The sequence below is a fragment of the Gadus chalcogrammus genome, chromosome 19 (assembly GCF_026213295.1).
Source record: "Gadus chalcogrammus isolate NIFS_2021 chromosome 19, NIFS_Gcha_1.0, whole genome shotgun sequence".
Lineage (NCBI taxonomy): Eukaryota > Metazoa > Chordata > Actinopteri > Gadiformes > Gadidae > Gadus > Gadus chalcogrammus.
The window spans coordinates 6,340,499-6,368,428 of NC_079430.1; the positions used below are offsets into that span (position 1 = coordinate 6,340,499).

Sequence of the window (27,930 nt, forward strand, 5' to 3'; positions counted from 1 at the left end):
CCCTGTCGGGGGGGGTGGGGGGTTGGCCTCCCCGCTAGTGAGCAGGCATCACTCCTCATAGCGAGGGTACGATTCAGAATACCTTCGGCCCTATGCTGCATGTCATTCTCTCTCTCTCTCTCTCTCTCTCTCTCTCTCTCTCTCTCTCTCTCTCTCTCTCTCTCTCTCTCTCTCTCTCTCTCTCTCTCTCTCTCTCTCTCTCTCTCTCTCTCTCTCTCTCTCTCTCTCTCTCTCTCTCTCTCTCTCTCTCTCTCTCTCTCTCTCTCATGTAATACATATAATACATATTGAAGCGTACAAGGTTCGTCATTCCGTCTCCTCACAGACTCTCCGGCACGACTCCACATTCACATCCATCAAGCCAACAAAAGTGCATTCAAATATGTTCAGAAATATTAGCACTTAAGAGTCGTCCCATCTAGGTTAGCAGGCGGGAGACCTTGAGAACTACAGCAACAATAATAAGAGTGTTTCGCCCAGTCTAACCGGCTGTGCAGCTGTGTAACGTGAACTGGCGCACCTCAGCTTGCTGGCTGGCGTGAGTGGGAGGGGTTTTGTGAGTGTAGACACTCACAACAACGTGAGAAATACGGGCTGGCCAGCATTTTGTATTTGTAGAATATATCAGCGCAAGGATTTAGGACATCGTTGCTTTAGGACATCGTTTCTCAACGGGGGCGTTCGCACAACCTAGGGGGGCGCTGGGAACTTGAATCCATTTTTTGGGGGGGGATTTTAAACTTTCATTGTTTTTATTTGGGTGAAAAAATAGGCTACCTGAAATAAGAACCCTACTTTCATTTATTGGTTTCGAACCCCTCTCGCGTCTCATCTACTTTTTACTGTCTATGCGCAGTGGAACAGTGGTCATACAGCGCGGTTCGGTCCTGCACACGCCCGGACACCCGTTACATCAGCTATCGTCATGATCTCTATAGTAACACTGATAAACATAACCCAAGTTCGCGGGTTAACAGTTCAATAACCAACACAACACAATCAAACATGGCCGATAGCAAGAAAAAAATATCAAATTTTGTTTCATAGCCCGTTTTTCCTCCTTCCTCTTGCTGTTGTTCAGTTCCAGCTGCTCTGAGCATAGTCTCCACGAAAAGACTGTTGCAGTTCAAATACAAAATAGGCCTCATTAGGCCCCTGCTCGCAATCTGTTTTTGCGCTGTCCGCGTTGCCCGGGCTGCGGTGCCCGTGGTTCCCGGGCCATTCATTCATTCGTTCGTTCACGGCGCACGGTTGGAGTCGCGGGAGTGGTCGCGGTGCCCCAGGTCACGGTGCTCAGAGGATCAGGGTAAGGTCAGGGGGGCGTTTGCTCAAAAAAGGTTGAGAACCACTGCCTTAGGATAAGAGCTAGGCGAAATGTTACACATTGCGACACTTAATTCCTGCAGGTGCTTAAGGTGGAAAAATACAGTGCTTTACCGGATGATGTCCCAGCATCAAACACACAAATGAGGATTGAAGAGCAGGACTCGTGGAGACATAATGAATGTGCTAAAGGGAAACATAGCCATCTAAGGTTGTGGTGAAGGACTAGTCTTTAATGTAAGAGGTGTTTTTCTTTAAGCGTAGGCCTCTTTGAAGCAGGCAGGGTTTTGTTATGCAGAGGGATTTTCAACACACATATCACTTTGTAGTCCATAATTTGATTAAGCCCTACTTTCAGTACGTGGGAGCATTTGTGACATCATAAATAGAGTCAACCACGGTCCAATAAATAAATGCAAATTGTGTGTCTATCTTACCTCATGGTGGAGGTGGGACGGGGGCGGGGCTTTTTTTTTTCAATTTGCATATTGAAATCTAAGCAAACACAGACACACACATATACACACACTCGTACATGTGTGAGTGTGTTCAAAGCTACTCACAATTCGCATCAGCATGATGTGCGTTTACACACTCAACTGCACACAAGCTCAACTCAATATGCACATATTGAAATTGATAAGAGTCTCTCTCTCTCTCTCTCTCTCTCTCTCTCTCTCTCTCTCTCTCTCTCTCTCTCTCTCTCTCTCTCTCTCTCTCTCTCTCTCTCTCTCTCTCTCTCTCTCTCTCTCTCTCTCTCTCTCTCTCTCTCTCTCTCTCTCTCTCTCTCTCTCTCTGTTTTTCCCCAATCTCCTCGTACATTAGATTATAAGCTGCTGTATCCATCCATTTTTTCCTTTTTGCTTTGCCTCCTCTGTATTTTGTGTATGTTTCTATGTGAAGCTCTTTAAGTCTGCCTCGTGTATGAAAAGTGCTACATAAATAGAATTGCCTTGCCTATGTAAAATGAAAGGCATTTCATTTATTTGGATCTTTCGATATTTCCTTTCCCCCTTCCCATCCTCATGACCGCGTTAGGTCTGGAACCAAGTAATGTGTGGTGCTGAACATTTTGTGCCTAATGCTTTCTGAGAGGCCTTTATGCACGGTCCCTTAGGATAAACAAGGAACAGATACATTCACCTGATGAGAGCCCTGCTCTCTCCCTTTGATGCTGAAAGGAAAAGTGCTTGAGTGGGGTCCGACATGCTCTGTAAAAATGAACGCAATAAGGCCTTCTCCGTTGCTTCCTTCCCTCCCTATCTTCCTCTCTCTGCCCCCCTGCTATCCTTTCCTCTATTCCTCTCTCTCTCTCCCTCCCCCCCCCCCCCTCTCTATTGTAATTCAAAAAGAACAGAGTAAACCTCATCACTTATCCTATCAGTGCTGGTCTCTTACTAACTCCTGGATCACAGCAGTAGGGCGGAACAGGACAGGAAGTCAGGGTATGACAGAACGTAGCTGGACAGGAAGTCAGGGTGTGACCATATGCAGTGGGAGAGGAAGTCAGTGTGTGACAGGACATAGCAGGACAGAAAGTGAGTGTGTGACAGACCTCAGCAGGACAGGAAGTCAGTGTGTGATAGGACATAAAAGGACAGGAAGTCAGTGTGTGACCATATACAACAGGACAGGAAGTCAGTATGTGATAGGACATAAAAGGACAGGAATTCAGTGTGGGACAGGGTCTCACTCATGTGGTGATGCAACATGGAGAAACACAACCGATCAGAACAGTGGCTGAACTAGGAGGGGAGACCCCCTGCGCCCACAGTGTATGTGTGTGTGTGTGCATCTGTGTGTTGTGTGTTGTGTGTGTGTGTGTGTGTGTGTCTGTGTTGCAGTCCTATGCTACATGTCATCCTTGACACACTCTCCTGTCTTTCTACTGTTTAGTCCATAAAGCCATAACAAGCTGAATTAATATGCTTCTAAAATATTTTAATGTGAAGTTTTATTTGATATTGGATCGCTTTCTACTCTTGTAATGTTTGTATTGCTGTGTAAAGTTTCTAGAGCGTTCGGAAAAGCTCTATAAAATAACAGGTTTTATTATTATAATTATAATTTAAACAACCCATAAAATATAACAATATATTTAAGTATATATAGCAAAATAATAAAGTAAATTGGAGCACAGGGTTAAAAACCTGACACACACATACACACACACACACACACACACATTTATGCTGAAGACCTGTGGTGTGTGTGTGGCTGTGTGCGTGTGTGTGTGTGTCTTCTATCATCATACAGACTAAATTCCATACAGAGTTAAAGACAGAGTTAAAGACAGAGATAAAGACAGAGTTAAAGACAGAGGTAAAGACAGAGATAAAGAAAGAGTTAAAGACAGAGTTAGCAGTGGAGTTCAGCGACCTAATCCCACTGAACAGTAGTTTGACTGAGATATTCTGGTCAAGCCCGACTTAAAAGATCTCAGAAAAAGAATCGTAAACACAAAGCGAAATTAAATGGAAAAGCAGAGGAGGAGAAGGGGAAGAGAGGAGGCGCACGTTATGGAAGAACATGAAGGCAATTTTTCAGTTACATTTAAGAGACCAGGGGATGAGTAAACGGCCATGTTGGTTTAAACAGCCGGGTATATTGTGTGTTTGTTCTCAGCCGCCCCTGTAATCCGTTGTGGATACAAATGGCAGCTCAATGACTACATGTAAATGTGAAGTGGGGAGTCGCTCACTGACCTTTGACCTGTAGTGTGGTCACATGGGTGATGTTTCCGTCGGGGTTGGAGGCGCGGCAGCCATATTGGCCCCTGAGCTCCGGGGTCACGGCCCTCAGGATCAGAGTCCCCCCCTGGATCTAATAACAGACGGACAGACAGGTCAGGCAGGGGGACAGAAAGGCAGACAAACGCACGCTCTCAAACACACACCCACAAACACGGATACTTTAATGAAAGTTCAATTATATCAAATCATGTTTTTCTTCTGGTCGTCAGCGGAAATCTTAAAAAATAACTAAATGCTACCATTAGGAAATTGGACAGAAGGTGTGTGTGTGTGTGTGCGTGTGCGTGTGCGTGTGCGTGTGTCCTTCGGCGATCGTCTTCTGCTTGATTAAAGAGTACCACTTTGTTTAGTCTCAGACGTCGGGCACATGTCTTGCATCTTTGAACACATCTTCTGCTACATAATTCAAATGACACATTATGACGAAATCTTGGAGGCTATCATGATGATGATGATACAGATGACGAGTAAACAACATCATCACCCCCGCAACACATACCTCCACGGCCTGGTCCCGGAGCCCCGCCCCATCCTTCAGCCAGGTGATGGACGGGACAGGGTTGCCCTTGGCAACGCACGACAGGGACAGCCGGTTGCCGGCCAGAGCCTCCACAACAGAGGGCGGGGTCGTGGTAAAAGTGGGCGGAGCTGGGGAGCAAGGTAAACAAGGTAAAAAAATCTATAAAACATTAGGAATATTATAGTTAGTATTTAGAAACAATATTATAGGAGGAGAATATATATATAAGTTATTCAAGGTTATTAATTATATGGATCAAAGCAAACACACCGTTTTGAAAGTGTTTTGTGTGCTACATTGAGCAAATATATAAGACAGACGCACATATGGACATCCACACCCACATGCATGCACCCCAGAGTTTATGCCCTCACACACACAACCAAACAAACACACTGTCACTATTCTTGAGCACCATTCTGATGTTTGTGTTTTGGGTCGGGTGACGCTGATCACCTAAAGAGCCATGGGAATTAACATCTGAGGCCCCCAAGCCTGTCACCCAGGGTAAACTCCCCTTTGACCTCCCCTCTCCTCCCTCCCACACACACACACACACACACACACATACACAACGCCTGACTCAGAGGTTTGATGTTCCCGCTTTGATCTGTGGCGCTAAGCTAACGTCTGTGAAGTTAGCTAAAGAGCCACAACAACAACCTCCTGTGAGTCAAATTCACGGCAGCAGTCCCACCACTTCAAAGCTAACACAAACAACCAAGCATACAACCTATATTTTATTTGCCCAATTATATTCGTAGATTCGTCTACATATAATTCAGAACTCCCCGTACCCTTTTCCCCTGGGGACCAGGGTGACAGAGACACATCAGAGACACAGAGAGCCTTTTAAAATAAAAATATACATATAGTTGGATAGAAACTTTGCTAAAAGTACGATACCCACTACTGATGCTTGAGTAGATGAGTAGCAGTTGAGTTTTAGAGTGCTTTGTGTGCTGACATTCTTAAACAAATGTGCTTGAGCTCTGTATACACACTATTGTATTATTTAATTATGATTACCACTACCTTGATTATTCATATTAACACAACCACTACTTCTTTATAAAAGCAGACTGATAATACAACACATACGATAGAAACGCACAAACGCACACAATCCAGGCTAGCCCTGGATTATGGGCGTCGATTCCGCTGGGGACGCTGGTTCATTTTGTACCCACCACTTGTAAAAAACAAAAATAACTTGAGTCATCACCACCAGTTTTCGTCACGATTCATTTTGTACCCACCACTTGTAAAAAACAAAAATAACTTGAGTTGAATTATTATGGATTATACAATGGGGGACCTAAATCCAGCGATCTGATTGGTTCCCAACTGTTGCATAATTAGCGTATACACAACTGCTATGACGCCCGATCATTTTGTGAAAGTATCACTCCGCGCCTTGAAGAGGAAACCGTTACAAAGTATCGTAAGAAACTATCACACGGAGATTTAACTTGACCATGGAGGTTGTATAAAAGCAATAGCACAGTTCACAGTTCACTGAAGCCTAAAATCGGCGTAAATAAATAAATTGCCGGCGAACCGCTCTATCGGAGCCTTCTCTCGGAGGGACGCTAAAGTGTGTTGCATAGCGACCGTCGATGCATAGCGGCAGCCAGGAGGGACTACTTTTTTGTATTCTTTAATAAAAACGGCTATTTTGACTTTCTTGGTTTATTTTTAAATGGAGTGTGTCTATGACTTTCGTTTCGCCATAACAGTAACCATTGTATAAAAGCAATAGATCAATTCAGTCAGTGGCATGTGCTCATTATACCACTGTGAAGGGGGTCGCCGGCCCTCCGCTGCGCGTCGGGGCTGGACAACGCCCCTTAACAGTGGTATAATGAGCACATACCACAGCCTGGCGTGATCTATTGCTTTTATATATGCTTTTATTTATTTGCTATTATAACACGGGTCTTCTGAATGCCGTGGAACGCTCTGTTCACTTGCATGGGCTCTTCACAACTTCCAGCGGTGAATTCTATTTGATAATTCACCGTTGCTAAGTATAATGGACCGCTGTCAAGGAAAACAAAGGACTTTTTGCCTCTAATGAGATCTTTAGTATCACTCCGCAAGTAGTCCGATCAACACTACGAATGCTGGTAGCAAATAAATTGTAAAAAGACACACCATGTTATTTTTTCGTTTTTGCAAGTAGCCATTACTAATAATACCAATACTCTTTGGCTGGGATAATGAGGCATCAGACAATGAAGTCATTTTAGCCTGAATACATAGGTAAATAGCACCAGAGCCGGTTGTTAGTACCAGTATCAGTATCAGAACGATAACCTGTTGGTTTTCGTCGTATAGGCTACACTACGGGATGCATCTGCAGACCACTGCCACATAAATAAAGGCGCAACGCGATATTTATTGCTTAAGATTTGCTGGTGCTGTGGCGAGGTCTTTTGTGTTTTTTGCACTCAAGTGGTCAGCCATTTTAACTTGCAATTGATAGTCGGTGAAGTCAGTCTCTTGTTGACACAAACTGATTATGGGTTATTCTTGCTTTGCTTGAATTCTGGAATAATTGTGGGGGGAGTGCATGAGGTTTGGTCAGAATGCCTGATGTAGCCTAGATTGGATGGAATACTTCTTGTGAATTGAGAACAGCCAGCTCATGATGTGATACAGCGTTCAGCTTTGCAACAAATATTTTTTTCTTTTTCAATCTTGACGACTTTTGTAGTGCTGTGTGTAGCCACATGTTTGCCCCATCTGAACTTAAGCACACAGTTATTTTCCTTTCCTAGCTCCTCTTGTTTATGTTGATAGCTTATCCATGTCATGTCACGTTGTCAACATTGGATGCATGGAGCAGAACATAGTGGGTCATATGTCCGATGCATTTTGGAAACGTTTTCTTCATAAAACGTGACAGACAGATTTTGTCCAAATGCGTCTCTGTCCCCAGCACATTTCAAACCAAACTGATGCCCATGTGTGTTCTCCACCTGATGGCAATGCTGATGACCGGGTTATTTCCTTGTTTGTGCGTTTCATATTCTTTTTGACTACAGTTGTGAAACAAATGAGCCCCTCAGGGACACAACTCGCTCTACTCTCTCAACTCCGAGGTGCTAAACCAGCGACATGCGACCCCCAACTTCTCACACGCTGGTCCATCTGCTTCCCCCCACGCATCGGTTCAACCCAGCCAGCGCCCGTAACATAAACGTCCCACTGAACGCATGCAGTCCCTGCCAAGAAGTTACCAGTGGCTACGAATAATTAGGCTGTCAAACCTTTTCATTTATTTACTGTCTTTTTCAAAAGTGTATCATCAAATATTAATCTATTCAATTTATAAATCAGCCAACAACCTCGCGACCCCAATTTGCAAATAAGGTGACCCTGAGTGCTGTCCCGTGCCAGAGGTGGAGCACCACTGTGTTCACTGTGCCGTTAACCTCGGTCCAGGGCTTCCAATCTCACAACGAAAACTAAACGCTTGGAGCCGGAGGTGCTGCGAGCGAACGTTATCGGCAAGACTACTTAGCATGCTTTGGAGGGAGCCATATGCGCCTCGATAACACGGGTTGGGAGAGACGAGAGACGAGAGAGAGGGAGGGACTTCTGATAAAGGGACATTTAATCTGCTCGTCTTTGTTGGTCTTTGCTTGTCTATGTTGATCTTCTTATCATGTTCTTCTTTTTCTTGTTCGGGCTGCTCACTGGTACACACAGCTCATAGGAAGTAGGAGAACAGAGAGGTCGTGGGGCCGGAGGGTTGGACCAGGGGAACCCTCTGTGTCGGGAGCCTCTCTCTCAGCCTACCGTACCGGTGACAGAGAGCTGCGTCCAGTTGCCGCTGCGGGACACGTTGGTGACGTGGTCCAGGAGGAAGAGTTGACACTCGTACGCCCCCTCGTCCTCCACCATCAGCCGCGCCACCCTCAGGGAGGTGCTGCGGACCAAGCTCACTCGCCCTGGGAGAGAGAGGGGGGGGGGGAGAGGATGATGGACATAATAGAGAGGTGATGAGAAAAAAGAAAGGGGATAAGAAAGAGAAAGAGCAAATAGATGAGGCAGACAGACAGAGACAGAAAAGGCGAGAGGAATCAATTAAATACAAATACAATCAAATTGAATGGCTCACTTCATGTCCAAGGTGAAAAGTTCCAGAAACTGTTTGATGAGGACCCATTGAGAAAAGTTAACAAAACCCCAAAAAGTCACCACACACAGGCGCGCATGAACACACGCACACACACTCACACACCTAAACCAAACGGGTGAAATGTGATCTCCTGGTTGCCAGGTGACAGCTCCCTAGGCAACCACCACAGTGCTTGCTCATCTCTCCCCTTCCCCCTCTAACTCCAACGCTCATTTCTATCTCCTCTTCTCTCTCTAACTATATCCCTCATGTCTCTCTCCTTCTCCTTCTCTTTCTCTCTCTCTCTAACGCTATTGCTCATCTCTCCCCTCCTCCTCTCTTGACATCCCCGAACCTTTGTTAAAGAAAGGTGTCAAATTGTTCTGCATACAAAAGGTCACAAACGTTCAAACTTTACAGAACAACACCGGACTCTCACTGCCTAAAAAGGAAAAGAAAACCAAACAGCAAAGAATCACCAAGTCAACAGACACGCTTGGCTGGATCCCACACACACTGCAGTGCGGTAGTCTCAGCAACACAGGGACGCAAGCGTTGCCGTGGCAATTGTCGTTCGCTGGTTTTGTTGAGTTTCCGCTGAGCGGCTGATCGATGACCGCTTAGTCCTGAATTGATCACAGTGACTGATTTGAGATACCGATCCTTAATGGGCAGGCGAGGGTGAGCGAATCTCCCTCAAGGATGCCTGCAGGTGGGACGCAAACACAGGGGTTCAAACCCGCAATCTTGTAGATGGAAGTCAAACTCATTAGCCACTGGACTCTCCTGCCTGAGTGACGATATGGAGCTACGAGAGCAAGTGCAACTCCCAGCGCTGAACGGTGACCATCCCGTCCTGCCACGACCCAGGAAGTGGACCAAGAAGTGGCAGAGATCCAGGGAGGGGCATTTGGGTGTTGTGCCAGCGACAGTGCGGTCCGTTTTAACTTTCCCAGTCCGCCAGAGGGGACTGAATCCACACAGATGGGAAGGGAGGGGAGGGGAGGGGAGGGGAGGAGAGGAAGGGGAAGCTGGACAAAAAACACACAGCGTGTTGTTTCACAGGGGGATTAAGGTGGGTCCAGAGCGGTGAACTTCGACCCCGCCGGGGTGTTTTTTTCCCATGTTCAGTGTTTGCTTTATTCCAGCTCATTGGCAAGGCGGGCTCGCTGGCGATGGTGTGGCTGTGTCACGATAACACCTCAGGAAACACCAAAAGCCTTAAAGCGCAGGGAGTGCGATTTTCGGTTCATATTTGTCGCTCAACCAAAAATAGAAAAAGGAATCATATTGTATTAATGGAGCAGAGGCACACCAAGCGTGAATGTAGCGGGATGAACTTTTTTCGCTCACTTCGAATAGGTCTCAAGAATGAGAGATGGGAAAGAAAGAGAGTTTCCTTGAAGGTGGCTCTAAAAAACTGTTGGGATTACTTTTGACACAACATTTTCTCCAAAAGATGAATTTGTGTCTGTACTCAGATGTGTCCTGACACAGCTTCGGGCTTAAGAGGATTATGTTTGAGTTTCGATCTATATATAGTTGTATATTATCATACATGTTCCAGGCACTGCAGCCAATCACATGACTTTACAGGTAACGTGGTACCTGCCTTGCTCAAAGGCATGATCTTGCCGTGAGGAACCAAGGATCAAACAGAAGAACGTCTCAATGTGTTAATCATTCAGCAGAGGCCTGACAGTGAATACAGATACATGACATTAAACAGATAGGAGTTAGGAGGCATATTGTTCTAGGAGGCCTCTTGTTTAGGATGTGAGAATAGGAAATTGGGGATCCAACCCAGAACATTATGGCTATGAGTAACCAGAGAGCGGGCGAAAGAGACAGAGAGAGGGAACGGGAGAGGACAGAGGGAGAAGGGACCAGCCCAATCCAAAGACGGTGATGTAATCGAACACATGCATTAAGGCAGGAGGAGGATTTGAATGGGAGGTAAATTCAGAGGGTTACTCAGACCGAACAAACAAAAAAGGAGAGAGAGAGAGAGGTGGAGAGAGGAGGGAGGTTGGTGGACAGAGAGACGGAGGAAAAGAGAAAAGGAGAAAGAGAAGGGGAAATGGAGCCAGAGTCAACGTAGCAAGGGACAATGTAGAAAGGTCACCAAAAGTTGGAGACAGAAGAGGGAAAACTAAAATAATGACCAAAGTTAGATACCCTCTGTGAATCCCCATATGTATGTTTGTCGATATATGTGTGCGTTTTTTACCGCAGTTTGTGCGTGCCATTGATTCACACTACTCTTCAGCGTCCTACTGTGTGTGTGTTTGTGTGTGTGTGTGTGTGTGTGTCTTTGTGTGAGTAGGTGTGTGTGTACGTGTGTGTGTGTGTGTGTGTGTGTGTGTGTGTGTGTGTGCTTAGACTTCGAGAATAACATTAACAGATCAAGCCTAATGGGTTTAGAAAAGCTTAGCATTTTTAGTTTGTCATTGTAGTTGTAAATACAAAATGCCGCTCGAGCTCCCTCTCAAAAGGAGAGGTGAAACCAAACAAAACCCTTTTCAACGCGGATATTACATTACCTACGCTTTTAATCAGTTAAAGCAAATTGTTGGGGAATTGCATTCTAATTGCTTTTGTCTCCTGATACATCGATACATGTGGTTAAACAGAACCGGTTGCTGAAAATGATCCCTATGCCCGCCTCCACCACTTACAAAGTTTTGACAAAAGAGCACTCAATTTCCACTCCGCCTCCTCCTCCCCTACCTCTACCTCCTCCTCTTCCTCCTCCTGCTCTCATCCGATCCGCCTCTGTGGGTTACCTCTCCATTAAATTACCTGCCTCTCACAAAGGCAGTACTATCTCTCTAGAGCAGGCCGGTTCTGTTCTGTTCGTTAAATATCCAAATAACTTGAAGGCACCGCAAGAACACCAAACGGCACCTCGAGTTCTGAGCTACACGCTCGGAAGACTTCCTCCTGACGTCCTCGACGTGCGTCTAAAAGAGAACAGTCCGTTCTTCAGTCGCCAAACTCTATGAATTTCCGATTGTTTTGATCTTTAGCGATATTTACTTAATTACCTATTATGGCTGATGCAAATGTGGCACTTTGCCCCTGGAATTTCCCTTTGGCAGAATTCACTTATGCACACTCGAACGCACACACAGCAACACACACACGCACACCATAACACACACAAACGCACGCACAACTGATGTCGGCAGCTTACCTGGTGTGCATGATGAGATGCTCTAACCCTCCCTGCTACGTCTCCACTACATCGTGTCAAAGTGACAGAACTACATTGAACCAAACCGCTGCACTCATAGAAAATAAACAGGCATTCGTAATAATCCACAATCATTCGTGTTTTTTTTCGAGTTGCATGTCAATGAAACCACCCACAGTGGGGGCGGACACATAATAACCCTATGTCTATAAATGTCTGAACATTAAAAAAATTCATATTCAAATAATAATCACTGGTTGTCTGTCAAATGAGGCAGCACACTGTTGGCTGAAACAACGCTATATCTATAAATGTCTGACCATTTAAAAACAAACTATTCAAATAATAATATCAACGGAAAGTAACTTCTGATGTCAATTTACTTTGTTCAGTTTCAACATATTTCATCATTGATAAATATTATCTCACATTGCACATTTCCTTCAGCTATTTCTTACAACATGTATTAATGCATTTATGTATCCAGACCAAAGGCCTGAACTGATTACATATCGAACTCGCTGCAGACGCATAATGATTGCTTGTTTGAGAGAATTCAAAAAACGTATCGCAACACAATACAGTTTCATATTTTTCAAAAAGACGCCTTCGTTCGCTCGCCTGAAGGCTAAGGCACATCAATGCCTCCTCCGGTGTTAAATGTCTACAGCGCTGGGTTTCAGTCGAGTGACAAAAGAGGACCAGAGCAGATAAGGTTTCAGTCTTCCTCGTTCGTTGGTCCACTCGGCTCGATCACGCGTGATGGTTTGAAATAGGAATCATCCCGGCTAGCTCAAGAGACCGAGAGCAAGGTCTCTTTTGTCATGACAGAACAAGCTGCCACTGTGGCAAACAGCGGCAGCTTGGGGTGGGGGGGGTCTCTTGCGCAAACAAGAGACCCTCCTGCTAACTTTTCAAGCTAATCCACAGCACAAATAAGAAGACAAACTAACTATGCAGGTTAACTGTGGATGTGTGGCGTCAACCACCACACATCTGAGGATTTGTATGGTACCAAGCTAGCTAGCTAACAAGGGGATTTATCCAGCTGTATTTGTCTTGTTTACTCGTCACAAGCTGTGTGTACTGAACCCACCAGGGAGACAGACAGAGAGAGAGAGAGCCGATGCTAACCTCTCTGATCTTTTTTTAACCCCATTAAAGAAAAGCAAACACACAAAAAAAGGCCAATCCTTTCCACAGGGCAGGGCATAGTGTGTGTAGGGAGTGTGCGTTTGAATACATAGTCCACACAGTGCGGCAGAAACTGGTGTCGCATCCAGAATGGCAAAGGAAGTGTTTGTCGTTGTTGTTGCCAGCAGAAGTGACACTTTCATTAGTTTACGCAAACACACACATGTACAAACAAACACACACACCAGACACATACACACATATAGACGCCCACCCACACACTTAAATACAAGTCAATATACATACACATACACATGCACACGCGCGCACACACACACACACACACACACACACACACACACACACACACACACACACACACACACACACACACACACACACACACACACACACACACACACACACACACACACACACACACACACACACACACACACACACACACGAGTATAAATAAACCCACACACATAAATACAATTACACACACATTTGTTTGACTACAAGCCTAATCGCCCCAATCAGAGGCTTCAGCATTTGGCGAGCAGCTCGAATGGAATTCCTAAGTAAGCGTTAATAACAGGTTAGCAACAGGTGGACACCAGGACAGAACCCTGACGCAGGACCTGTGGGGCTGAGGGCTCAGCCAAGCTTGAAGATACCCGAGCACATCCACGTCCCGAGGAAGTGAAACCCACACCGGTCTCCGCCGAGCCCACCACACATCCTTTGTATCCCATGATGCACCTGTCCCTCCTTATTCAACGGCTCCTACCTGTGAGAACGCTTGCGGGGCCGCACAATGGCTGCTTTGTCCACCGTTGCCAGTCTGGTTAGTAAGAAAGTGGCGGTTGGCTTTGTCAAGGCGTGTATTGTTACTCGAAAGCCTTGAAAAGCCTTGAAAGCCAAGATAATTCATAAGCATTCCGTCTCTTTTATGTACAAGAAAGACGTACGTGCATCTTTGGTGATTGTCTTTTAGTTTGTACATTTTAGACATTTTTGTTTGTCGCTGGCATGTCTGGTGTCCAAAGTGACCGTCACATGCTTAACTTGTGAACTTCAGCCACCAACTGCTGTCACGTCTTATCGCGGAAGCAATAAAGTGTTGTTTCACTATCTTGAAAAGTGGCTTGAGAGGTGACATCATTCTCTCTGTCAACAAGCAGTCTTTACGAGCTCAGGGCCGTCATCAGAGTACACCTGGCCCTGTACAGCCCGGTTGCCAAGGTTTTACACCCATTTTATAGCCATGTAAATGTACTGTATCATATTTCCTTGTCTGGGTGGTAAGGGTGTGGCAGAGGTTCGTGGTGATACTGTCTATCTGTGTGTGTGTGTGTGAGTGATCGGTGAGTAAGTTTGTATATGTGTGTGTTTGGTGAGTAAGTGTGTGTGTGTGTGTGTGTGTGTGTGTGTGTGTGTGTGTGTGTGTGTGTGTGTGTGTGTGTGTGTGTGTGTGTGTGTGTGTGTGTGTGTGTGTGTGTGTGTGTGTGTGTGTGTGTGTGTGTGTGTGTGTGATTGCCAGTGCAGGCAGAGAGGTGAATGCAGCTTTCCTCCAATGGTAAACAAATATGAAAGCCAAGTCAAGGGGTGGAACCGGGCTTCACCAAAAGCCGAGCAGCTTTGATATGAGGCATTTGGGAAGGCCGTGGTGAACAGGTACTCTGCTTACTGTGGGATGAACAGGCCTCCAAGAGACAGGAGCTGCCCAGCTTTCTGACAGAAGATTTATAGCACAGACTTATTTTTATCCACGTGCATCCGATGAAACTGATCGCCCAAGGACCCAGAAATATATCCTGGCAATGGACTCAAGGCATAATCTAAAACGATATTCCACAAATAAACCCTCAAACACCGTTCTCCTCTAGAAAGACCATTTGAAGCATTGCATCATTAACGTATTCTTCTTCTTCTTCTTCTTTGATTTTCCCATTCAAAATCGAAGTGCACTAGCAGAACCCCAACAGAGGATTCGGAAAGTCCCGGCACATTGGTGCTCGATCGTTGTTGTTTTTCTTTATTTTCTGGGTGGCCGGCTAATCGTAAAAAAGAGGGAGGGGAAAATAGGGGGTTGAGACTCAAGCCACACAAGGCCTGTTCCACCTTTGTCCGCATTGCCCCCATTGTTCTCCCAACGTTAAAGAACAACTGCGGTGAAACAAAGGGTATTCCCGACCACAGAGGCTCGCTCTCGGCTCCCTGCAGAACCGGGCGATGAACAATGGACGCCAGCGCAACAATGGAGGGTGATGAAACCCAAGAGATGCCAGAGGGCCCGCGCGGCCTTGAGAGAGCCGCTCCCTCCGAGTAGGCTCTCGAGATGAGACACCCAGGATAAAGGAGACCATGGGTGTAACCATGGGAACTGGACTCCCCTATGTTCCCTAACGTAATGCAAAATGTTAAAGTTGCAAGGATTTCACTAGGTCAGAGTCGAAGCTTTGAAGTCCGTCGTCGGCTAGAGTTAATTTACGAGGTGTTACTGACACCAAGGATATACTTCTATGGAGAATGAGCAACAGCGACGATAAAGACCATTGAGGAGGACGTCAGGGGGCCATGAGTAGCTCACGAGTATGGTCACAAGTAGGCTTCAGACATTGTGTATGAAACCCAGAAGAACCACTTGGGCTGAGTCGTGAAGCCCATAACCATGCAAGAGTTTGCCTTTCCACAGTTCTCGCTGGCACCCGGATCTTTAATCCTGGAAACGATAGTTACTTTGTTTCGTAATCCGTTAAATATAACCTCTGAACTGCTGGGGAAAGCCTCCTTTATATTTTCTTCATCTGAGAATGGCTTTCCGTGTTTAGCAATTCACTGAGTGACTTCATAGCTACCTTCTCTAGCTTGTTTTTTGGCAGCTCATAAGGTGGTACACACTGCTATGCTCCTGGTACTGGACCACTGCCTTCGTTTATTGATTCAATCCATCCGCCTCACATTCAAAATTCTTCTTGTGTCTTGTTTCAGAAGGACGTCATACACCGGAAGTTTCGACAGTCAACAACTTTACAGCAAAGTACGCACACAACTCTGTCCTTTTGTGGAATAAATCCAAATGAGCTTGTCCAAGTTATTACACAACCTACTTTTTCATGTACTGTCTTTATCAATTTAGATATAATAAAACAACAAAGATAGCTATCAAACTAGTGGTATCAGCTCCCGCGCGGTAGAACCATTATAAACCTTTGTGTTGTTTGAGACTAGTTAATTAGTTTAGTATTGTTTCAAAACTAATAATAATTTTGTTAACCATTATACATTGTCCCTGTTTGTGCTTACTCCATAGATATATTTTCAAATGGCTCCTCCGGGCAGTGTAAGGCCCAATCCCATTTGTACCCCTTCCCCTTACCCCTTCAAAACAAGTGGGAGGGGTAAGGGGAAGGGGTAAGGGCTAGAAATGGGATTGGGCCTAAATGTCCTCGCGGGCCCGTTATGGCACGCGTACCATAGGTTGCCGACCCCTGCACGAGATTATCTTGGCGCCATATATACATTCATTAAAAAAAAAAGAAGAGTGAGCAAGCTTTACCTTCATACTCGGGGTGCACGCGAGAGGCGTGCGCTCCAAAACTCATCAGAACAGGGGTGTCGTACCCCCGCCGGACCCACTCCACCATCCGGGGGGAGGCTGACCCGGGGCTGCTGGGGCCAGACGGCAGGCTGCAGTCCAGCTCCACTACCCCCCCCTCCCGTCCCTGGACCTCTGGGCTCCAGCCCCGACTCACGTCTGGGACAGAGGGGCAGAGAAACATCGACCTGTGAGAACGGTTCTGTACCTGAGCCGAACCCATGTGGTTGCATGCACCAGGAAGCACTTTTTATTTTGGTGGACAGAATATACAACAATAGGACACGAACGGAGATGAATATCTTCTCTGCGCGATAAACATGAATAACGACACAGGATTTGTAGGTCATATGCCTGATGGCATTTTAACTAGACCCTATACATTATCATATGAACGCTTTTGTGTGTATTATTCATGGTATAACCCTGGTCATGATGGAATTCAAGACCCCACTACGAAAGATACATTCCATCAATTCGATCAAAGAAGCCCCTGTGGCTAGTAGTATTATGCACACAGTATTATGCGTGTACACATCTGTATGTATACGTATGTATGCACATAATGTGATTCAGAACTGCATGGGAAATATAGCTATCTTATCGAGTGTGGCTGCAAGCTTTGTAAATCAGAGGCGCCGATGTGATTGATACTCACAGAACATGCAGAACAACGTGACCAGTGTGAGCGTGGGTTGGTCTGGCTGTGCCATCTCCGTCTCTTGTCAGATCTCATATGATTGGCAGCATGTCCAATCTGTCAGTCAGAGAGACAAAACACATTCATTCCCCTGCGCGATGCACACTATCCCTCAGGGCGAGATAGACTAGAGTAGCGGCGAGGGTCTTTGAATCCCAGATGAGAAGTACTGGGATTAAACCCAATGGTCCGCAGGATATATTACCTTTTACCTGTGTGATGATGACATGAGTCTGATATCGCAAAAGGTACTTGTTTCGATTCTGAATTTCAGAACTTTAAATATTGGTATCCCTGAGCAAGTTGGCCTAATACTACCTGCTCCTTAATGACCGTTTGTATTGTCTAGCCCCTACCTCATCCTCAATTACATTTCTGTACACAAACTAACAATAACAACAATCTACCTTCTCCTTAATGACCTGTCAATGTATTCACTGTTGTACCCCTACCTTCTCCTTAATGACTTGTCTCTATTTTCACTATCTAACCCCTATACCTGTTCCTTAATGACATCTCTGTTCAGTCTTACCCCTACCTGCTCCTTATTGACAGGTCACTGTATTCACTGTTTTACCCCTGTCTTCTCCTTATTGACCCGTTTCTGTTTTCAGCGTCTAACTCCTACCTGCACCTTAAAGAGCGGTCTCTGTACTCACTGACACCCCCAAACTGCTCGATAATGACCTCTGACTCACGGAATGTTCTGTCGCTTTGGATAAAATGGCTGAACAGGTAAACAAGGGCACCTGGGATGATACATCGGCAAAAATCTCACACTGCCGCTCCTGCTGAAAAATGAAAAGCAAAGAAGCCCCATTCTGCAATTCCAGCTATCTCCAATAGCTGGAATTGATCCCATGTCATTACAGTAATGGGCCAGTGCCTTCCCTGCCAGAACCCCCCCTGCCAGAACCCCCCATCCCTCCGGTCTCCCCGCCGGCCGGGTGGCCTTTTATGGGCCCAAATTTCGGAAATGTCATATAAATCTGGAAGGAGTTGCACATAGCGGAGTGAGATATAAACCAGGGTTGTTCGGGGACCATCGATGCAGCCATGAAACAGGCTACCCACGCCCAGCAGAAGGTGAGCAGATAAGATGGAGGAGTGTTGAGAAGAGTATTGTAGTCCACAGTCAAGACCTGGTTGGGAGCTCTGGAAATGTGTGTGGCCCTCCTGAACGTTAGACATCTGAAGGAGTCTGTGTAGCAAGAGCTCTTTAGGTAGCAGATGCCTCCATACCATGCCATGTTTTTAAGGCAGTAACACCTCAGTCATATTCATGCATATTTAGACAGCATTTTGAACGCCGCACAGATTAAAGAGGTAAGTTAGTTATGTTTACACATTTTTTATGCAAATAATGATTGTTTTTAGTCTTTGGGTATTTTCTATTTTTTCTTGAGGAAGATTGGATTGATGCATCTCATTGCCTGTAGTGACTGCTTGTATTTCCATTAATGTTTGCATGACAATAAATGTGAAACTTGGGAGGCATTAGGGCTGTGTTCAAAAAATCGATCCGCGATCCGATATCGATTCATGCTCAAAAAGCACGATATCGATCCAAAAATGTCTGGATCGATCTTTAATTAAAAAAATAAATAAATAAATAAATACATTTCAAATAATACTTGGATTTTTGTGCAAAATAAATACTTGATTCTTGACTCTTCTCTCTCTGTGTCCCTCTTACACGTACACAGATACAATCACAAACACATGGAGCTGTTTTGTCTATTGGACAGTATTTATTTGCATTATGTCTGTAAATAGATCGATATCGAATCGAATCTGATCGAATCGTGGATCGAATCGGATCGTGACCTTATGAATCGGAATCGGATCGATCCAGGAAATTCGGATAAATTCCCAGCCCTAGGAGGCATCGTGCAGACATTTGGGGATCATACACCATATCTTTCTACCTAGAAACTACCTACCTAGCAAGTACGCTATCCCGAAGTACAACTACAACTCTAGCAGAGGCATTTTTTAAACCACCCCAACAAGGATATGTATTCTGCGTCAGAGAATGGCTTCCGATCAGGCTGGGAGTGGACAGGAAGTGTGATAAACCCTTCATCCTCAGCCAAAGCCTGTGCTAGCATTAGCTCAAAACGGCACTGCTGTAGCAGCCTCATTAAGCTAACTTAATTACACACGCTGAAGAGCTAAAGCTAGCGCCAGAGAGCGGGAGGAACGCCAGCGACCAAATCCTTGGAGCACGTGTCAGGTCATGTATGTGCACATGTGGAAGGGTGACAGAGGATATATGCTTGAAGTAATGGATAGGCCTGGTGCTTTGTGACTCCATATGTGTGTGTGACCGTGTGTCCGTTTGTGTTGGATAGAGGGGGGGGGGGGGGGAGGTTAGTGTGCCTAATCATAACCAACTTCCTGAAGCAACAGATCAAGAAATATGTCCTTGGTAAGCGCGATTGTATCGCAGCTAACACAACTGTCTCTCAGCTAACACGGCCTCTCAGCTGACACTGTTCCTCAGCTAACACAACTATCCCCAGCTAACACAACTCTCCCCCAGTTTACACAACTGTCTCTCCGCTGACACAACTGTGTCTCAACTAACACTAGTGTATCTCAGTTTACACAACTGTCTCTAAGCCAACACCTCTCAGCTAATACTGGTGTACAATGATCGAAACAGCTTGAAACACCAGTATAGAGCACTGTACCACCCAATACTGGTCCATCATAAATATAAAAAGCCTGTGAGCAGCACTAGCCCAAGGCTAGTCACATAGTTTATGTTTGACTTCCAATGGAATAGACTGCAATCTGGAAACAGAAATGCAGTTCTACTGCTGCTGCTGTATCGGGAGAGTCTGTGTTGAAACAAACTCAGGGTTTTGTCGGTTCAGACTTTGCTCCTGCCATGGAATAACAAAAAGGCCATAAACCTATATGATTAGGGTGGAGAGAAATGAATGCTGCACGTAATGCAATGTAATAAAAACATTGCAACATTTCCTTGTGTCAGGAATAAAAGGTAACGCAATACAATTATTAGGATTCTCACATGATTATTAACTGCCGGGTGAGTTAACAAGGTTGTCAAAGCGCAGTTCAAATGCCCTGCCTTTTCCTTAACTGGGTGAAAACCCGATGGTTGCAGAGGACAGAATTGCATTCGACACAAGGTTGGTTATATCAACAGCAGCATGAAAAAACTGACTGGATTTTTTTTTTTTGTGGCTGTGAGAAAGGAAACCGTTGGGAGTCCAGTGAGCTGTCAAAGCACTGGAGTGTATTAGAGCTGATGAGAGAGAGAGCAAGAGAGAGGGACAGAAGGACAGAGGGGGAGAGACAGAGAAAGTGGGGGGAGAGAGAGAGAGAGAGAGAGAGAGAGAGAGAGAGAGAGAGAGAGAGAGAGAGAGAGAGAGAGAGAGAGAGAGAGAGAGAGAGAGAGAGAGAGAGAGAGAGAGAGAGAGAGAGAGAGAGAGAGAGAGAGAGTAGAGAGAGTAGGGGAAGGAGAGAGAGTGGGTGAGAGAGTGGGAAAGAGAGAGAGTTGGGGAGGGAGAGACAGAGAGTGGAGGAGATAGGGAGAGAGAGAATGGTGGAGATATAGAGTAGGGGAGGAAGAGACAGAGAGAGTGGGGGGAGAGAGAGAGAGTTTGTATTTTTAAGTTGATTTTACAAACTCTTATTAATAGATTTGAATGCAATATTTCAATGTTAAACACAGCTTTTTACACATGTACTTCATTCTTCAACATCATTAATTGTACGTACAGTATTATGAAACATATGTTTCCCTTGCCAATAAAGGCCCATTGAATTGAACTTGTTTTAACTTAATTTAAAGAGAATACTAGAGAAAGTAGGAGAGAGGCAAAGTATGACAGAGAGACACAGAAAGAAGAGAGAGGTGGAAAGACTGAGTGACTGAGAGACACGGAGAGTAAAGGAAAGGTATAAAGAAAGTAGTGAGGGAGAGAGGGAGAGAGATGCAGCAGCAAAAAGGGTAGACAGGTGAAAAATACATAACAGAGTAAGAACAAGAGATGAAACTATGAGAGGAGACAGGCGTATCTGGAAGGGAAAAATAACCAGGAAGGGAAAAATAACACATTGTTAAAGCCCCGGGTAGAATTTATATTTTCTCTTTCAATCAAACTCAACTCTCATTCAAATAGGTTCCACAAACACACACTACAATTGATTCAGCCCAGCCATGGTAACACACGGTCCCTAGACAGATCCCCCTGCCTGAGACTCACACACAATAACATGCAGTGGCACTAGCTTTAAGTGATCATGTAATAACAGCAGAGGCTACTGTTCTCGCCGTAAATATGAAATAGAAACATGCCAACATACGGTTTCAGGTCTGCTGGAGGGGAATTCAGAGGGAATTTAGTGCTACCAGGTAACTCAACTATTCACAAACCACTGCTGCCCTTGCCAAATCCTTAACACTTGTGTTTTAAAGCTTCAGTTTCCCAATCTTTGTATTTTTATTTGGCTGCTTTCATTAAATACAAATGGTACTCGAGTATGGCGAGACCATTGAGGTGTTTTTAAATAGTCCTTAATTAAAAAGATTTCTTACTGGGGGAAATTTGACGATGTCCTTGGATTAAATTCTGTTGAATATGTAATTTAAAATTGAATTAGGCCAGGGACTTAAAACAATGTATTGCAGGCCACATTCAACATTTTTTAATCTAACTCAGTAAAACATAGAATATTGATCATCTCAGAAAACAAGTTGATCAAAGCAAGCAAGAAATGCTCCAAAAATCAGGAAAGATGTCATCCTCCACAGGGGAATTGATTGTTTTCTACCCCGCTGATCCAACGCTAATTAGACATCGAACAGTCTATGTCATCGCACAGATCCTATCTGCCACCAGTAAACAAGATTAAAAAAATCGCCAGTGTAAATTCAAAATCGATACAGGATTGGTATTTCCACCTGTAAGCACAGGTACGCCTGACATTTACTTCAAGAAAGATGCATGCAAGTGAAAAAATACATTCAGAAACACATTTCAAAGGAAATGGTCAGGAAAAAACGTACAGGACACCTGTAGGCCTACTAATATCCAGTGACTCAAACCCTAGCCCTTAAAACGAGGGGCTGATTCTTAGCACATTTAATTCAATGCGGCTCTCCACAACAGTATCGATTAAGAGCGCCCAGTAGAACCATGCAGCTTCGTGCATGGCCTTCCTTACCCACTGGTGGTCTAATTAAATGGTGGAGAGGGGTTTTAAATAGCCTGCAGTACGAGAATTTCATCATAAAGTCTATGACTACTTGAAACTAATTCAAACTGAAGGGTAGGCTTTGTGTCTTGGGGTGAAATTTTATCGTTCAAAACTCTGGGAACTTCAATTTAACGTCCTTAGTACTCGGCGGTTACAACGCATCCCTTCTACACGTCCTTCCTACTTCTATTACACACCCGTCTCTCAATAATAAATACACCGAGGACGCTTAGATCTTACTAAGTATATCTGTGTTAGAGCAACTTCCACGCAAAACTTTTTTCAAAAACAATCAACAGGTAATAGCCCAGCCCTTACATATTAAATAAATAAAATAGTTTCCAGTGAGTGACTTACTTGCTTTGCGCTCCGCTGGGTGACTTACTTTGCGCTTTGCTCCATCGCTCACCACCTCCGCCCCCATCCACATCCACCCCCAATCCTGCAATCCTGCTCGACCAATCAGGAGTCGCCTTTCCCCCTCAACTCAGTTGGACTTCGAACACATACAAACCCTTCTTGTATATTGGGGAGTTGTGTTACCTTTGACTGATAACAGGTTCAACGTATTTAGTCCTTGCACTCTAACCAGCACCACTTCCCACATTGGAGGGACATTTATTTTTGCATGCGGCATAATTCATGGTCGTAGGTTGGCATAAAAGTTCCCCGACATAGAAATGTGTTTTTGTCCTTGTAACCGCAAGAGGGCCTCCTTAATCTCAATAAAATCTATTGGGGGAAAAAATCCTCTTACTTGTAAAGGAAACGACTCACTGAACTTTCAAATATCTATTTAATTCAAAAGAAATTGGTGTTCTTCGAAAAGTACAAATATTCTGAGGAATATATTACTCAGTCAGTCAAATCTTGTATAACAATTCAAATACAATCATTGCATCAAAGTATTTCTTCAAGCTTTTTCTACAAGCATACTCAACCTCTATTGTATACCAACACTATTGTATGCCTAATAAACACTTCAAATACATAAGATGTTGCGGATCTAAATTCCCTGAGGATGGGATATCCGTGGCCTAAGTAGCATCAAGCACATCGTAGCAGTGCATGGTACCATGCAATGCACACTAAAGCCAATATTGCCCTTCTGGGTCAGAGAGCAGCTGATGGTAAACTGCTGTAGGCACGTCGGGTCTCTACCAAGCGTTGCAAACTAAGTGAAGTCTGGGATCTCAAAGATGTGAAGATGATGTGTAGTACAAATTAAAAGATATGCAAACTTGGTCAACTCGTCTGTCATAGCATTAAAGACGCGGGCAGGCTGTCAGTTGCCGTTGTTATTGTTAAACCTTTGGAGAGGTGTACGCAATATAAAGCAAAGGCCTATGTGGACTAGGTACCTACACCCTATGCGTCTATGCAGTAGTATCATTTGGCCATCATATAATATAATATATATTTATATATATATAGTGCATAACTGAAGCTACCATTTACATCAAATATTTAAATAACAACAGCGAGACTCCCGTGAGTCTGGAATACAGCATTGGGTTTGACGGCCTGAGGGTGGAGGTCAGCTCAAGCCTTGCTACATAATCTGCAACATCTGTAAACTGCCCACACGTCACAAAATAACTAGCAGTCTACTAGAGAAACTCCAACGCACTGCACGGTAAGGCGGTACGACACACCAACCAGGGTTTCCTATAGCAAAAGGCTGCCTTTAAACAGAGTAGTCCGAAACAGCCGTATGTGAAATGATCAAGTCAAAGAGGCGCCAAGCCGCGCGGTGCATAGGTTTGGCCAGAGGATTAGCATTAGCATTAGCATGGCATCAGGACATCTACACGACGCTAACACTGCTCTCAATCCCCAAAGTCAGGGATGTCGTCGTAGGAGTAACCACGGTAGCCCTTGGACGCGTAGTAGGCGATCCTCAGGTGGTAGAACCCGGGCAGGAACACCAGCACCCCTATGATGAGGACGGGAATGGTACGGTCCGGATGCTGAAAAGGGGAGGCGGAAGATTGGGGTTTATGTATTGTGATGTTCAGAAAAAAATTGAATATATAATAAGCCGATTTTTATTATTTTATCTTTTGGTCTTCTGTATGTTGATAGAAATGAGTGTCTATGTCACCCCACAAAATAATGGTATTGAAACACTTGCCAAAGAGGAATACTATGCGACTAAGTAGCCTAAAATGGCTCATCCTCTTCTATTTCTATTGATATCGTAGTGGACTGAATCAGGCTGTGATCGACTCTAATGCTAGAACAAGATTTTTGATGGAGAAAGCATTATTGAAACTTATCACTAAGTAAAGATTTCCATTTCCTACTCCAGTGCCTGGTTCTCATGTAATCATTTGAAAGGAATGTGTAAGAGGCAAGAGTGTTTACTCCTACCTCAACCTTTATGTATTTTGCAAGCAGAAGGGACCCGATGATGATCAACAAGGCCCCTACTACGAAGAGAAAGGTTGCAAGTGCGATCGCCTTGTAGGGAACTTTAGGAGGGCTCCTCTTGAACTGAACACAAGACACAGAAAGCAATTCAACTTTAGCCATCTACCAAATAACGAAATATTTAAGTTATTTAATATATTTAAAAACACTCCCGTAAGCATATGCATATGTGTTTGAGAAGTCGAAATCATGCAACCAAATCACAAATCAAATCAGCATTTATTATTCTGGTCCGTCCTTAAAGTCATAGTTTGTATTGAATGTCATATCAATTGTCATGATCGATCCAGTAAACAAACTCTCCCTACATGTCTGACTCTGATTGGAAGTGTTCAACTCATGGCTCAACTACACCATCTGTTGGAGTGTTGGAGCAGTGAATGTGGAGGTGTCACGTCATCAACAAACAAAGATGGAGCGACTTTGAAGGATTAGTTCTGGTTGATTTAGCTTTATTATTCCCACTTGCCCTATTTCCAACACATTTTAATCTAGAGCTATTAGCAGCGTTTCCCAGAATTCAGAAGTGACGCACCAATACATTTTGAGCCAAAAGTAAGTAATATTGCCGAATGGATAGGTATTGAGTCATCTCTGTAAAGAGCAGTGGTTGTTGATTTTATTTTGGTCACATGACCATTTATAGATATAAAAAATATATAATTTCAGTACCCAGTGAATGTATGCACATCGCCACACTTCAAAGGCTGTTCATATAAAGGACTTTTGAAACCTTAAAACCTTAAAAAACCTTAAAAATAAATAAAAGCTAAGGAGGCAATTCTGTGCGACTCCAAATGCATATCAGGCAACCCCAAGGGTGGGAAACACTGATATGATATATATAAAACCACAAGTGCCTAGCATTTTAATACACCATTTCATGACATGCATTTTTATTCGTATGCAGTTGACTGCAGACTTCAAAATGTATTTAATTTAAGTTTCTCACCTGTAAGTCTATGTAGCCGTCTTCATCTGCAGCCAGCCTGGAATACTTGACCTTGTTGTTGGACGAGCCCCCTCCAAGTACTGCTCTGCTGGGCATCATGGTGGACACACAGCTGAATGGGAAAGAGCATTTCTTCGTAGGCCACCTTCACTTTTTGACATTTGAATGCATTTGCCAATGCAATTTTATTTACAAGCGCCCTGCTTATGGCTGGGAACGAGATTACTTAACAGCCTATGGAAATACACAGAGTTCTCCACCGGTTGAAGTATTGCATCCTCCCTCTCGCCATCATTGTTAAGTCAACATTAGAAAGTTGACATTTGAGGATCACTGCCATACAACTCAACAACAGTAGGCCTACATTCTCTGGTTTAAGACTAGCAGTTCACTAAATGAGTAACATGACACAATATATAAGACACAACAACCAACATGTGGAGTCAACATAACTACCACAATCGCCAAAAAGGCGAACCACCAAGGTTTATTCTAAGAGCATGTATGCAAATGCAAGCGCCTAACATCAACGGTATGCATAGAAGAACAACCTACCTTTTACAATACCAACAATATAAGGAAACGTGATGACCCTCTGGGGTCTTTGGTGTTAGTTTCTCGGAGTGAAGTGCTGTTCACATGTTCCAGTGTTGTCATTATAGTGTTAATGAGTGTTTGTTGCAGTCTGCGAAGTCGCTGCTGCACAACTTCCTTGTCGCCTGTACACGGCGCATGCGCATATTCACTGAATGTTCACTGCTTTGTCGCTGTTGTATAGTAGGGTCCATTCAATGCATATGAGCATATCCTATGTAGCATATTATACATCATAAAAGCACTCAGGCATCGCATTATCCCGACTGAAAGCAATAACAATGCTGCCATTAAAGCATGTTTTTTTTTACCCCTAAAACAATGTATTTAAATGTGTGCTCCAGCAGAGGACGCCAAAGTCACATATTCTACTGCGATTAAAAAAAGAAAATCACAGAAATTGGATAAAACCATAGGTTTTGCAATCGTTAGAACTAGTTTGCATGATGAACGTCCCTATAAATCCATATGGATATGGGATTAGTTAATTCGAGATGTCCAACAGAAACCAGGTACTCACTAATTGACACTACACCTCGTTCACAGAACTTCATGCATATCTATAATAAATAAAAAAGTCTTGAAGGACCTGGAGGTTCTCGTGATGTTTCAATGATTTATCATCCATAGACTACTCCGTATATTTCGTCATTCGGGTTCGTGGTGGCCGTTGTTGTTGTTGTTTTAACCGGCAGGGGGCGACCTTGACCTGATTTAGCCATGACTCACTTGGAGGCACATCAGAGTGCAATCCGTTTGGGATGAATACCTTGGCTTCGGTCAACATGCTCGGGAATAGTGAAACTGCAAGGTTGGACCACTGAACAAGAACCAAATTCACATAATGTTCCTCAAATAGGCTTACAAAACTTGAGACACTTTCTGTTTTAATAAAGTGTAAATGTACCACATTTACATACATTCACATAACTTACAAATACAGATACAAATCTGGTTTCACAACAAATGTATAGGAGGCTAAGTATAGGCCTAAATATCCTGCCAAAGCTTTTTATACAGTACCCTATATATATTTTTCGAATTCATCTACAGTTTCTTTGAGTACGTTGATACAGGAACTCTGCACGTAGTCCGCCTAATATCTCTGACACCCACGCACACGCTATATCACCTGCAAACACATAAATGCAGAGAGGTTTGTGTTTAAATGAGGTGACCAGAATATATTTCCTGCTCCTCTGTCAGGCTTCAGGTAATATCGCTGCCCTGGAGACATGGAAGAGCGTGACCACCAATAGGATATATTCATTTTAGGAAGCATTACTACATTTCTAGAATTTGCTAACAAGGAAAAACTAGCACTGTCATAAACTGAGTTTGACCAAAAGGAAACTTA

General features: G+C 44.2%; 2 protein-coding genes across 2 annotated transcripts in view; both read right to left on the reverse strand.

Annotated features, from left to right (window-relative positions):
• Positions 1–23,062, reverse strand: part of LOC130372137 (uncharacterized) — a 47,789-nt gene extending 24,727 nt beyond the window's left edge. Inside the window, exons 1-6 of the mRNA XM_056577931.1 lie at positions 22,952–23,062; positions 17,318–17,416; positions 16,621–16,818; positions 8,409–8,555; positions 4,576–4,724; positions 4,029–4,146 (exon numbers count right to left, since the gene is read on the reverse strand). Of these exons, the coding sequence (XP_056433906.1) occupies positions 4,029–4,146; positions 4,576–4,724; positions 8,409–8,555; positions 16,621–16,818; positions 17,318–17,372 (667 nt within the window). The 5' untranslated portion in view covers positions 17,373–17,416; positions 22,952–23,062. The remainder of the gene's footprint in view (positions 1–4,028; positions 4,147–4,575; positions 4,725–8,408; positions 8,556–16,620; positions 16,819–17,317; positions 17,417–22,951) is intronic.
• Positions 23,063–23,123: 61 nt separating this feature from the next.
• Positions 23,124–26,725, reverse strand: LOC130372145 (transmembrane protein 230-like). Its single transcript, XM_056577942.1, has 4 exons — positions 26,535–26,725; positions 25,980–26,091; positions 24,968–25,090; positions 23,124–24,564 (listed from the first exon to the last, which is right to left on the reverse strand). The coding sequence occupies exons 2-4, from the start codon at positions 26,076–26,078 to the stop codon at positions 24,424–24,426; spliced, it is 363 nt and encodes a 120-aa protein (XP_056433917.1). The 5' UTR covers positions 26,079–26,091; positions 26,535–26,725; the 3' UTR covers positions 23,124–24,423.
• Between the last annotated feature and the right edge of the window lie 1,205 nt (positions 26,726–27,930).

Excerpts from the sequence above, each read along its gene's own strand:
- LOC130372145 (XM_056577942.1), bottom strand. The coding sequence starts at position 26,078 with ATGATGCCCAGCAGAGCAGTACTTGGAGGGGGCTCGTCCAACAACAAG. Across the intron at positions 25,091-25,979 it reads ACGGCTACATAGACTTACAG|TTCAAGAGGAGCCCTCCTAA; the intron begins GTGAGAAACTTA and ends TCTTGTGTTCAG. Across the intron at positions 24,565-24,967 it reads CAAAATACATAAAGGTTGAG|CATCCGGACCGTACCATTCC; the intron begins GTAGGAGTAAAC and ends TCCCCTTTTCAG.